Source organism: Carassius auratus, unplaced genomic scaffold, assembly GCF_003368295.1.
Source record: "Carassius auratus strain Wakin unplaced genomic scaffold, ASM336829v1 scaf_tig00001131, whole genome shotgun sequence".
NCBI lineage: Eukaryota > Metazoa > Chordata > Actinopteri > Cypriniformes > Cyprinidae > Carassius > Carassius auratus.
Window position 1 is genome coordinate 7,354 of NW_020523341.1, and position 14,139 is coordinate 21,492.

The following is a 14,139-nucleotide window of genomic DNA, read 5'->3' on the forward strand; positions in this document are numbered from 1 at the left end:
TTGTTCAGAATACAACCAAAAACAAATATTTATTTTGTATAGATACCTGCACATATAGGAATAGAAGGTAGTGGATCAGATAAAAACATAAAAATGCCAGACATCAAATTTAATGAAAGGAGAATTTTGGGGGTAGAAAGGAAGCTCTCGCCATAAAATTGGACACATTGCACTTAATCAGTCATTATTTATAAGAGGAAAAACATGTGTCTGGACTTTGTGTTAAATGTGATCTTCCTCAATCAGTTGAACCTATTTTAATAAAATGTAAAAGATATGACAACGAAAGAATACAACTTACTTACACTTAATATAGAAATAAACCAGATCTCATTTTAGAAAATGTTAAATAAAGATGTGACTATAGAAATGTTTCAATGATTAAGTATCTCAAAGAGTTGCTAAACAGGATTTAAAGAATCACTACTAAGTTTGTCACGTTTCAATCTGAGACGAGATATTTCTTACCTGTCATATTGTTAAATGGGTGATACTTTTAACTACATATGTATGGTTTAATTACTAGATAACACGACACAAACTCGGCAGAAGTAAAGTGTGTGTGTGTGTGTGTTTATGATTGTGTGGTTGTGTTTGTGTACTTGTTTGCATTCTCGGTACATTTATGTTGAGGTTGAAAGATCTAGGGGTTAATAAAAATTATAAATGTAACTAAAATAAACTAAATTAACTCGAATTAAATTACATATTCCTATATGGTCTGACTTGTTAAAAGATTTCACGCCCATTTGACCCACTAAATGAACTGTCAGATAACCTCACGATCACAGGCCTAAGCCATAAATTTGAAGTTGTCGTGCCTTTGATCCCTGAATTTGATTACACACATTTTTTTTTTAAACTTTAGCTGACCTGCAGCAGACCATTTAGCTACAACACCAGAACCCCCCGGAAAACTAATTAGATTACAGTTGAGTTGCAAACCCCCAAAAACCTTTAGATGTTTTTACACCCGCTGATGTCTAACTGATATGCAGGCACAGTAATCACACAGCCTCCAGATGCCCGGCGCGGTCACGTTTCGCAGCACGACCTGAAACGAGATATTTCTTCCCTGTCATATTGTTAAACGACTACTTTTAACTACATATGTCTGTTTTATTTACTAGATAACGCGACACAAACTTACAAACTGGACAGAAGGAAAGCGTGGATGGGTGGCTGAGTGTGTGTGTGTGTTAATTGTCATAGCTTGAGAAATTAAGCTTGACAAAAATAAAAGATATATCGGCGGCAATAGTCTAAATTTAGACTAGTCGTAGATTAGAGTAATTAACTTAATACATTAAAAACAAATACTGTTTTTTCAATGCTGTTTTTTATTATTATTTTTTATTTTTTATTTTTTTTAAGACTAAAAGTAAATAAAAATCGCATAAAGCTACATCATTTAAAAAGTACAAATTGATCTTATGTTTAAACGGATTTAAAGTTTTCACTAATTAAGGACTGATGTCTATTTATTAAAAACTACTTAGTTTAATTATTTTAACATTTAAATCTATTTGACGCTGCTATCACGCCTACAGCGGGGCAGTCTCTAGCGCTGGAGGCGTGGTTTTTTTCCGGAGCATCCCCCGAGCCTCATTCTAAGTGTGTCAGCGATGCTGTCAGGATCGCTCAACGGAGATGCCTTGACACTTTGATCTTTTTTTCTTTCGTCTAACTCTCTGTCAGTAATAGTCTAGATTTTTAAAGTTGTAGTTAGTGGTAAAGTACAACATAGATTTGATTTGAAGTATCTTGTCTGATGGATTTTATTTTTGATCCGCGTAATGCCTACCATATTTTTTCTTTTGTTTTTAACTTTTTATAACATTGTGACAAACACCAAGTTTTCTGGTTTGTATCGCCGCTTTACATTCATTTCTTTTTTAGTTTGAGGTAAGGTATAAGTGATAAATGCTTTCTTTTCTAGCTGGTAACAAAACACCTTTTTAAATTTTTACAAGCTCTCACATCTTTTCACGTGTTGCTTAACGAAAACACATATGATAGTTTTGACTTGTTTAGTTGTTTTAGATAAATAACCAGTAGTTTTCTTTTTTATTTGTTCCAACTTTAACAACGTTTTACATTTTTCCAACTACGAAAACAATCATTGCATCGTTCCCATTTTGTTTGTGTTATAACCTTTTTTCTTGAAATGCACTGTGTACTTAAAACCTTAATAAAAACTTCCCTTATACCATTTTAATGATTTCAACCCTTTCCACAGTTTAAAAAAAAAAAAAGCACATAGACCCCAACACATTTTCACCCTCCCTCACCGAAATTCCTTCTTAGGGTCGTAAGTTCATATCTAGGTCACCGGGGTGTACAGGGAGGGGAGTATGGGGTTAGAATTGTTGCATTATTCCAAATAAATAGATTATTATCCATAAATAAATGTAACGAGATGCACAAAAATATATCAAATTCACAAATAAATGTAAAGAGTTTCACAAAAAAATATAAAACTCACAAATAAATAAAATGAGATTTGCAAATAAAAAAATATATATTTACAAATGTGTTTAATGTCACAAACACAACTCTACCTGGCATTTATTTGTGAACCGCTGTCTGTGCATTTGTAAATTACTGCACGCATTTGTGGATCGCTTCCTGTGCATTTGTGGATTTGAAACACTTCTAGCGTCGACGTGCAGATAAATCCACAAATAAGTGGACTCCACCCACCGTCTACTTAACCCAATCAGACAACGCCCATGTTGCACTGACCAATCGCAGCACGCTCTCTCTCCAACCAATCACGTTTTGCCTAACAACCAGGGCGGGATCAGACAAATGAACGCGAGTCACTCGCTACAGGCTCTTCAACATGGCCGATCAAGAGGAGTAAAGACAGGTGAGTGATGCTAACACAGTAATTAACTGAAGTTTTACCAGGTTCTTGATATGTCATCATTTGTCATAACTAGTGAGGTAGTTTGACAATTTACACCATGATTTAATAAGTTATTATTTGCTCTCAAGCACCATTTCGAAGACTGTCGCATTTGTCTGCCACATACATCAAGGGTGTCTTAATTCTAAAATGGACCATTATTCATTGTGAGGTGTAAATTGTTGTAATTTCTTTACTTTTGAATTTCTTTACTTGTGGCCTACAAAATGCGACCTCCTTGAGGAAGCAGCCCTCGAAACAGTCAGCGGATTTATTTTACATTTAGAATTACTGAATTAGTTTATTAGATTAAATAAACTATTACTTAATATTGAGTGCAAGATGAAGAATATGTGAAGTTGCGGGTAGATTCGATGTGCGCCTGTAGTAAGGTTGCCAACTGCCCTAATTATACAGACATACGTTTGGGGTAAGATCTTCCACTGCATATTACATGAGACTCGGTTTTATTCCCCCTTGTCACCCCCCGCAGTGGCATCGTCTCAGATACTACGAGTATGTGTGAACTGAGGGTCATAAGCTGTTGTTACGTTACCTGTAATGCATGACATGTTAATTGAAATTAACTGTCGAAAAGAACCAGTTTTCGAAAAAAGAACCTGACTTCCCATCACTAGTGAAAAGTTGGCTTTCCTCATTATTATGTTCCCTTGTATATAACTGGAACGGTTACTCCATGCACCTTTAAACTACAGTCTGTTCAGTTAAATATTTGGCTGCAGTTTGTGTTTACTTACTGTTTGTTCAGGGCCTTTCTGCACAAGGTGAAAGTGCTGCTCGGGCATTAGTGCAGATCATCGCCAGGGATCTGACACCAGGGCCAGGCCGCTCCACTAATTACTATTATATATAATGCTCATTACTGTAGTAACATCCAAAATAAAACTATAACGTTATTTGTAATTTAACTAGTGTTTCCCAGTTTTCTACCTCTCTGGTGTTTTCTGAACCCATCCGTCCATCTGTGTTATTAATTTTTTTTTTTTTTTTAAGGTAATTAAATGACCACTTGGTCATGTAGCATGTTACATTTTAAAATATTGTTGGAATATTGGCTATCTGCTAAAAATAAAAAAATCTAAAGTACTGTGCTGTATTTACCAATTAGACTAATATTTCATTATGAACAAGGTTTATTGCATTGATCAAAATGTTCTGTGTTTGTTATTATGCATTTTAGGACAGTGAGGCAGCAAATGACAGACTAATCCACTTTCTGAAGCTTGGATTACCCCAGGAAAACATCAGTAACATTTTAGGTGTCACTCATACAACTATCGTTCGTCGGATGAGAGAATGTGTTTGGCCAGAGACAGAATCCAATAATTAACCCTGAGGTAATTATTTCTTCTTACAATGCTTTATTGGTTTTGCTCTGTTAGATTAACCCCCCATATTTAAAATTATTTATTTGTTTACCTTTAGATGGATTATTCAGACTCAATGGCAGTTGAACAAGATGGTGGAGATGCTGACCATGTTCACTTTGCAGTCAACGTGCCTGTAATTCACAGGCCACAACTCACAAATGAGCAAATTGACCCACTGCAAGTGTCTGATTCATTTGGAGTAGATGTATACCTCAAGACTCTCACATATGTACAGACTTTGATTGAATAAAGGGATATTTGAAGGTTTATTTCTGCTGCTCTATTTTTGACAGCAAGGTTGTAAATGTGTATACATAGTTGTATCTTAAGTAAAACTTGTGGAAACAACCTTTTAAGACATGTAAAATAATTAAATTTATTTTAAAATGTTATTGAAGTACTTTTTTTTATTATTATTACTTGTACATATACATTTTTTTTACATAGAACCAGTGTCCAGAATTAAATGAGTCCAAATCCAGTGGAGGATGTGTTAGCACAAGCTTGCAATGTAGATGCAAAGTTATCCATTGTGGTTATTTCAGCTGGTATCATCAGGGTCCTGCTGCAGGTAGAAGCCTTGAAGTATCTTCCATTCCAAACATTTACCTGGAGATTCTTGGATGGGACTTCCCATCCAGTCCAAAATGATGTAAGCTTTTGTAGCTGGTCTGTAGTAACTGTGTGGAAAAATAATCAGAAGATGCATACAAACAACTCTTTATGGAAGAGAACAACATTTTATGGAAGGTTGTATGCATTAAAACTGTCAAACTGCAATGAGTCTTAGAATGAGAAGTTTGAAAAATACTTTTTACAGGATTTATATTGTAATTAAGCCATTTATAATACATATTAAAACAATAAATATTGCTAATTTGATTTACAAAGTATTAATAAAAAATATAATCTTAAGAACATCTAAGTGTACTCAACTGTGCTCTTTTGAGACACCATAAACTAAAATGTGCTTTTAATATACTACCTCTATTTAAAACAATATGTATTTAGTTACCACTTGTAGTACAAGAAGTTCAGTTGGACTATAAGTGGTAACTAAATACATGTTATTAATAATTCCAATCATAGTAACCTGAACGACATACCAATTTTTCCTCAAATGTGCTTTATAATAAATTACAATAAATCTATGAACAGGCTGTGGTCATGTCATGCATTACAGGTAACGTAACAACAGCTTATGACCCTCAGTTCACACATACTCGTAGTATCTGAGACGATGCCACTGCGGGGGGTGACAAGGGGGAATAAAACCGAGTATAATGTAATATGCAGTGGAAGATCTTACCCCAAACGTATGTCTGTATAATTAGGGCAGTTGGCAACCTTACTACAGGCGCACATCGAATCTACCCGCAGCTTCACATATTCTTCATCTTGCACTCAATATTAAGTAATAGTTTATTTAATCTAATAAACTAATTCAGTAATTCTAAATGTAAAATAAATCCGCTGACTGTTTCGAGGGCTGCTTCCTCAAGGAGGTCGCATTTTGTAGGCCACAAGTAAAGAAATTCAAAAGTAAAGAAATTACAACAATTTACACCTCACAATGAATAATGGTCCATTTTAGAATTAAGACACCCTTGATGTATGTGGCAGACAAATGCGACAGTCTTCGAAATGCTGCTTGAGAGCAAATAATAACTTATTAAATCATGGTGTAAATTGTCAAACTACCTCACTAGTTATGACAAATGATGACATATCAAGAACCTGGTAAAACTTCAGTTAATTACTGTGTTAGCATCACTCACCTGTCTTTACTCCTCTTGATCGGCCATGTTGAAGAGACTGTAGCGAGTGACTCGCGTTCATGTCTCTGATCCCGCCCTGGTTGTTAGGCAAAACGTGATTGGTTGGAGAGAGAGCGTGCTGCGATTGGTCAGTGCAACATGGGCGTTGTCTGATTGGGTTAAGTAGACGGTGGGTGGAGTCCACTTATTTGTGGATTTATCTGCACGTCGACGCTAGAAGTGTTTCAAATCCACAAATGCACAGGAAGCGATCCACAAATGCGTGCAGTAATTTACAAATGCACAGACAGCGGTTCACAAATAAATGCCAGGTAGAGTTGTGTTTGTGACATTAAACACATTTGTAAATATATATTTTTTTATTTGCAAATCTCATTTTATTTATTTGTGAGTTTTATATTTTTTTGTGAAACTCTTTACATTTATTTGTGAATTTGATATATTTTTGTGAATCTCGTTACATTTATTTATGGATAATAATCTATTTATTTGGAATAATGCAACAATTCTAACCCCATAGGGGAGGGGTGGGGGTGTACAAACAGGTGTCCAGAACAGATGGCTTTTATGACCCTCATCAATCAAATTTTTGACACATGGTATACTTTATCCTCTCTAAATTAATAGGTAGCCAGTGCAGAGACTGTAAAATTGGGGTAATATGATCATATTTTCTTGACCTCGTAAGGACTCTAGCTGCTGCATTTTGGACTACCTGTAGCTTGTTTATTGACGAAGCAGGACAACCACCTAGAAGTGCATTACAATAGTCCAGTCTAGAGGTCATGAATGCATGAACTAGCTTTTCTGCATCAGAAACAGATAACATGTTTTGTAGCTTGGCAATGTTTCTAAGATGAAAGAATGCAGTTTTTGTAACATTGGAAATATGATTTTCAAAAGACAAATTGCTGTCTAATATAACACCCAGATTTCTGACTGTAGAGGAAGTAACAGTACATCCGTCTAGTTTCAGATTGTAATCTACAAGATTCTGTGTAGTGTTTTTTGGTCCAATAATTAGTATATCTGTCTTATCCGAATTTAATTGGAGAAAATTATTTGTCATCCAATCTTTTACATTTTTAACACACTCTGTTAGCTTAGATAATTGGGAAGTTTCATCTGGTCTCGTTGAGATATATAGCTGAGTATCATCAGCATAACAGTGGACGCTAATTCCGTATTTTCTAATTATATTACCAAGGGGCAACATGTATATTGAAAATAGAAGGGGACCTAAGACGGATCCTTGTGGCACTCCATATTTTACTGATGATAAATGAGATGACTCCCCATTTAAGTAAACAAAATGGTAGCGATCGGACAGGTAGGATCTAAACCATCTTAGAGCCTGTCCTTGAATACCTGTATAGTTTTGTAATCGTTCTAGGAGTATGTCATGATCTGTGGTGTCGAACGCAGCACTAAGATCAAGTAAGACTAGAAATGAGATGCAGCCTTGATCTGACGCAAGGAGCAGGTCATTTGTAATTTTAACAACATTTTTATCATTTTTCTGCCATAGTTGTGCAATATTGGGGGATTTACGGTATTTTTAATTTGAACTGGATAATTTAGTTTGTATTTAACTGGGCTTATTAAACAAATGAATGTATAATTCACTTTAAAGATGAATTACAATCGATGGTGATAACATTAGAATAGGCTAGTAGAACATTGCTGTCATCTACTGAAAAATCTAACTAACTAAATCTAACTATCTAATTGTGCTGGGATATCAGATGTAATTATTCTAGATGTTTAATTGTGTTTAATTTATAAATTGCCACTTTATAGAGCACATATGTTTTTATAGTTTCATGAAAAAACTTAAAACAAGGTTCAATTGTCAATAACTAGCACTAACAAAATAATAAATACTGCTACAAATGTATTTTTCATTGCTAGTTCAAGTCTCAAATGTCTCATGAGGAAGTTAAAGTGAAAATGCCATTCATATTTTTTTTTTCTCATATTTTCCAAAAGGAAACATCAGAATTTTAATATGCAGAGTCAAACACTCATTGGGGTGAATCAAGAAAAGGTCTTTCCACTTAAAGATCGTTTTCATTTTCACTTTAATTGTGACTTTCACATTACATTTATCATGTGTCTTTTTCAGTGGAACAAGTATTTGTCACAAAACTTACACTTTAAAAACTAGTAATACATAAAAAATAAAAAAATAAATCTATCTTTAATTAACTGAACTCTAAAGCCATTTCTGAGGTTAGGTTTTGTCTCAATAATTTTCTTCTATAATCGGACATATTCTGTTTCCTGGAAGGAAAATATTTAATGAAGGACAACCATGGCTCAGATAACCCATAACCAATTCCATTTAGATAGATTTAGATTAGACTCGTATGGACATTTACATACAATACAATATCTTGTAAACAATCCCTCAATAAAGGACACTATTTTTTACAAGGATGGTATATAAACTTCATTTATGTCGTTGTGACCACTAGGAGTCACTCTTGGGATTTTTTAATGCCATTAGAGAGTAATGTGACAGGATCATGAGGAATGTGGAAAATGAAGTTCAACAACCTCCAACATTTTTTTTCAGACTATGTCATTTTCCCTAATTGTCTTTTGGGTGAGTAATGTCAGTTTTGTAATGAAGCATTCTTGAAACCTGCTGACAGGTTTGTGGCTTTGTTTTATTCTCAGGGCATGGTGTCAAAAACACGGTACACAAAGTAGGCTAATTGTAATTGTAATTTGTGCCCTGGTTGCATTAAAAAAGTAAAAAAAAAAAAAAAAAAAAAAATGCATTTTCGAGCTTGTTAGCATGTTAGTAGAATTAGTCACTGGATGTAGGTATAATCTTAAACAGTCTTATTGCTTGAGGAGTCCAAAGCAGATGACATCAACTTTGCATTCTTTTCATTCTGTATGCGAGCCTTTTCTGTGGACATTTTGTCTTGGTAAACAGTAGCACGCCTTCCTTTGAATCTGGCTAAGCACCTCAACAGTGCTTTGACAATCAGGTAGGCCAGTTCAGCCACATTGAGCAAAATGCAAATGGCAGAAGAACCCACCATGAAAATGGTGAAGAGTGTCTTTTCTGTTGGTCGTGAGATAAAGCAGTCAACTTTATTGGGACAGGGCCACTGCTCACACTTCACCAGATGAGGCATCTGAAACCCATCGTAGACATAATACAGAGCATACATGAATCCGGCCTCGAAAAGGATCCGGAAGAACAGGCTTGAGGTGTAGGTCCACCACAGTGGCCCAGTGATAGGTAGACGCCTCTTCTTCAAGCTCTCCAGGTCATCCCCTTTGACTTTGCCACCTCGTTTGGCCAAAAGTCCTTTCTTTACATTGCGTTTGCTATATGCCACATGCATAGCCACCAGCAAAGCTGGTGTAGACACAAAGATGAGCTGCAGGCACCAGAAACGGATGTGTGAGACTGGAAAGAAGTAGTCGTAGCAGACATTTTTGCAGCCTGGCTGTTGAGTGTTACAAATGAAGCTGGACTGCTCATCCCCCCAGACCTTCTCAGCGGCTATTACAAGGATGCAAATGCGAAAGATGAAGAAGACAGAAAGCCAGATCTTCCCCAAGCTGGTGGAGTGTTTGTTTACCCCTCCCAGCTGGGTATAAAGTGCTCCCCAACTCATTCTGTCTGCTATTGCTCTCAGCTCCTGATCATTGAAAAGAAAGAGATCAATTTGATTTTGAGCAACTACAAATACATGTTTGTTCAAATTCAAATTTATACAATATTTAAAGTTCACATACTTCCATATGTGTATGTATGTATGTATATATATATATATATATATATATATATATATATATATATATATATATATATATATATATTAAATACGCTAAAGCTCACCAAAGCTGGTCAGAAAATCTAGTACAAATAGAAATAGCATATTAGAATGATTTCTGAAGGATCGTGTGACACTGAAAATGTAGTAATTAATGCTGAAAATTCTGCTTAGCTATAGCAGGAATAAATTAAATGTAAAAATATATTACAATAGAAAACAACTTTAAAATGTTAATAATATTTTACAGTATTTTTTTGTAAAGTTTGTGTAATATTGCACTCATCTACTGTTTTTCTGGTCAAATAAATGCAATCTCGGTAAGCATAAGAGACTTCTTTAAAAAGTATGTACATTTTTAATTCTTCCAAACTTTTGTAGGGTAAGCTTAAATTTGTATCCCTCAATCCCAACAACAACACACACATGCATTTTTATATATATATATATATATATATATATATATATATATATATATATATACGCACACACACACACACACACTATAATTCTGTGTCTTGATAAAAGACTCACTATATTGAATTTAAAATATTTTCATTAATGTTTAATAAATCCTTTCATTTATATTAATTGAGAAATCCTTCATTCTGTTCGATAATTTTGGCTATATTTGGTTAAATTTAACAAGTCAAAATTATCACATTGTATTACTGAAATGTCTGGCTGTGTTACAAAACAAAGTTTACCTGTTATCTGACAAGATCATTTAGATAAAATCCATAGTATATATCCGTCCAGGTGAGTTAAAATGAGTACTTTCACCTGCTGAGTTTCTTTTAGGTCTTGAGATGAGGTGATTTGTTTGAGGACAGTGAGCGCAAGTTAAGTGCTCTCTCGAGGAGAGGTGCACCTGACTTCGGGTGGAGCCACGGCATTCATTGGGTTCTTTTTGAGATAGCAAGTGACAAAACCTGAATTCTGGAATGCGCAGCACGCCTCAAATGATTACAGCAGGAGTGATCTAATGCAGTTGTGTTGCTAGCGTATAGATTTTGTATTATGTTCAAATGTACAACATATCTTAACTTTCACACAGAATAGTTTCACTAGAAGTAGAGTTAGTATATATATATATATATATATATATATATATATATATATATATATATATATATATATATATATATATATATATAGGCTTAACTTTAATGTGCTTCAAGAACTTCAGCATTTCAGCTCATTAGAAATGCATTACCAGAACAATATTATTATTTTTTTTATTTTTCAGCATTCTAAAATGGCATATTAGAAAGTACAAAATTCATTACATTAAAATGACACAAATGTACACACATTTTCTAAGATCTAGAAAACTTTAATGTTCTATATCTTGTGTACATTATGACAATTAATTCCCTGAATACATTTAGAAAGTACAGCAGCATAGACAGTCTCTTGACCAAAATAATTACAATTAATAAATTAAAATAAAGATCAGTGAAATATTTTAATGGTCCAAATCTCCAGTTACCAGTCTTATAACTATCCTCAGTCACCAGCCCAGTCCACTTGGAACTACATTTCCCTTCTGTTTAACACTTGCACACAGTCAGCTATCACCAAACCTGCCACAGATGACCGCCTCAAGTATGGCATAAAAACAGTCACCCTCCACTTCTCACTTGTCTGGTCTCATTGTTTGAATGTGGGGTCTTGGGCTCAAGTCAAACTCAGTTCCTGGAGGGTCGAAGCCCTGCAAAGGTTTGTTCCAACGCTGCTCACACATGTAATTTTCAAATAAGGCCCCGTCCACATGGAGACGCGTTTCTGTTTATCGGATAGGCATTTCGTCCACACGGATCCGGCGTTTTCATCAGGTGAAACCGCTATTTTTTGAAACCGGGTCCCAGAGTGGATAAATTTGAACACGCCGTCTTTGCGTTTTTGTCTGGACGGCTAATCCGTATATTTTCTGAAACAATGACGTCATCAGCCCACGTCTCCCCCTAGTCAGACACCTCTACGTCACGTAACAGCAACAAAAACATGAAAAAACACTGAACGATTGTCTTTTTATTAACTAAGATTAACACTGATTAATAAATGTATTGTTCCATGTTCGTTTGAGTACCACGCGCAAGGTTTATGAGCATAGTCCAAGTCTTCTTCTCTGTTTTTAGTGTATCTCTGTGGCAGAATTACAGCTCCACATACTGGTCTGGCATGTATACTACATCATTATGCGGTTTCGTGTGGACGCGGATATTTCTTGAGACAAGGAAAAAAAAGATCGGATTGGGGTAAGCTCCGTCTCCGTGTGGACGGGGCCTAAGCCTGAAGGACTTCATTAACTGGATCAGGTGTGTTTAATTAAGGTTTAATCTGAACTTTAGGGATGTGCCGAGAGGGGCCTTTGAAGCAGCGAGGGTTTACAACAAACTGCATTGATGCTTCAAAGCTTTTGACACAGTGCTCTACCCCACCATCTGGTGGTCAACAAAAATCCAGATATTTTATTCATTTGGATGTCATTGTAAGGTAAACTGTCTATTTAATAAGTATCTGTGTCATAGTAAAGTGCCATATGTGAGTGCAGCGATAGAGTCTCCTAAATTTATTGCATTTTGCACAATATAATGACAATACTTTATTTTCTTAATTTTTACTTGCATCAGACTTGCATCTTTTCCCATAAATAGAATGTTTGTGCCAATAAATTAGACCTACGTCATTTTTCATTGCACCATTTTTGTGTCTTCCTTACAAAAGAACACAAACATGTACATTGTTAAAAACACAGATGCACAAATACAAATGCAGTTATTGCATTTATATATTTTGCAGTATTTTTCTAGCCAATGTGAGCTGTTGACAACAGAGGACGGCGTTTACAAGCAGCAAAAATCTTCATGGTTAAGGAAGGACTTTTATCCATTTTTGGGAACAGTGGTTGAGCCCGCAAGGTGTTTAAATTTATTAATTCAGTCACAGACATTCACATGTCATTGTTTTAATAGTAGTACTATAATTAACAATGATACACCACGTAAAAACACTACATACATATGAGCATGCTGACTGATATAACTATTGCACTAAATGGATCACGGGTATGGGACAGTGCAATCAACGCACTTTTTTTTTTAGCCTAGTGTGACGTGTCAATAAGGTAACGTAGTTTCGTTTTCACAGGTCACATGACAGCCTCATTTCAATTAATGCTCCGGAACACTGTTTTGAAGCACTAGTGTGTCAAAAACTCATCAAGTCTCGATCTACCCATCCCTACTAACCTCTGCAAGGTTCCGGGCGGTCCTTATCTGTTCTCTTTGTCTTCTGCCCCAGCCTTGATCCCATCTCATTCACTCATAAACCCTGCAAATACAAAGACAATGGCTGTGTATGAAAAGGCATACTCAATGAGTAGGTACTTAATTTCAATCTCAGTAAGTATTTATTTAACGAGCACAAAAAGAGTGCGTACCCTCCAGCCAAATCACGCTGAGTATGAATGTGATCCATACATCATCTTCCATGTCGACGTTATCATGTGACTTAAGATGTTACAAGCACCGGCGGCGCCAGGGGGGGTCTTGGGGGGTCTCAAGACCCTGCCAAAAAATGCCTTGACCCCCCATTTGACCCCCCAGCCTCTTCCTGATTAAAAAATATATATATTCGGGATAAAGATCCAAAAATGTTTCTCTTCAAACTACGCAGAACAATAATAAATAATAATTATTTCGACATTTATTCATACACTGAACCGAGAACCGTTTATGTCGGACGTGTCAGATTCGAGAACCGATGAGCTGATGATAACTGCGCATGCGTGATTCAGCGTGAAGCAGACTGACACAGAGCGCATCTGAACCGAACTGATTCTTTTGGTGATTGATTCTGAACTGATTCTTTGCTAATGTTATAAGCGCGGGTAAACCAAAGGCTTGAATGAAGGGCAATCATCGCCAATGACGGCATTACATCGAGCGCAAAAGAACCGGTGAACCATTTTTTTTTTTCAGCTAGTTTATTTGATCGAATTGTCCGAAAGAACCGGTTCACTTGAGCACCTGCTCCTTTGCCCCTTAAGTGCCCTTTTGTCAAAGCAAAATTTCCTCAATTTTTTTTTGTAATAACATAAACTTTTGTGAATGCCTGCCCACGCCCAATCATAATATTAGTACAACTTATTAATAATAATTTAGCCGTAAATAAAATGACCAACATGATGACCGTTCACCTGACTACGACCTCATCCAACCGGGAAGATTCCTCATGCTGCACGCGCATTTTTT

The 14,139-nt window shown here is 35.7% G+C and overlaps 1 protein-coding gene and 2 long non-coding RNA genes across 3 annotated transcripts; 1 reads left to right on the top strand and 2 right to left on the bottom strand.

Annotated features, from left to right (window-relative positions):
• The first annotated feature begins 2,818 nt into the window (after positions 1-2,818).
• On the top strand, positions 2,819-4,692 carry LOC113069208 (uncharacterized). Its single transcript, XR_003279681.1, has 3 exons — positions 2,819-2,872; positions 4,113-4,269; positions 4,358-4,692. It is a non-coding gene; the product is annotated as an uncharacterized LOC113069208 (long non-coding RNA).
• Positions 4,693-4,735: 43 nt separating this feature from the next.
• On the bottom strand, positions 4,736-6,140 carry LOC113069209 (uncharacterized). The gene is made up of 2 exons (XR_003279682.1): positions 6,081-6,140; positions 4,736-4,982 (listed from the first exon to the last, which is right to left on the bottom strand). It is a non-coding gene; the product is annotated as an uncharacterized LOC113069209 (long non-coding RNA).
• A 2,004-nt stretch (positions 6,141-8,144) lies between these two features.
• LOC113069210 (gap junction beta-2 protein-like) lies at positions 8,145-10,742 on the bottom strand. The gene is made up of 2 exons (XM_026242217.1): positions 10,588-10,742; positions 8,145-9,745 (listed from the first exon to the last, which is right to left on the bottom strand). Exon 2 carries the CDS (start codon positions 9,719-9,721, stop codon positions 8,921-8,923), a length of 801 nt encoding a protein of 266 aa, XP_026098002.1. The 5' UTR covers positions 9,722-9,745; positions 10,588-10,742; the 3' UTR covers positions 8,145-8,920.
• Between the last annotated feature and the right edge of the window lie 3,397 nt (positions 10,743-14,139).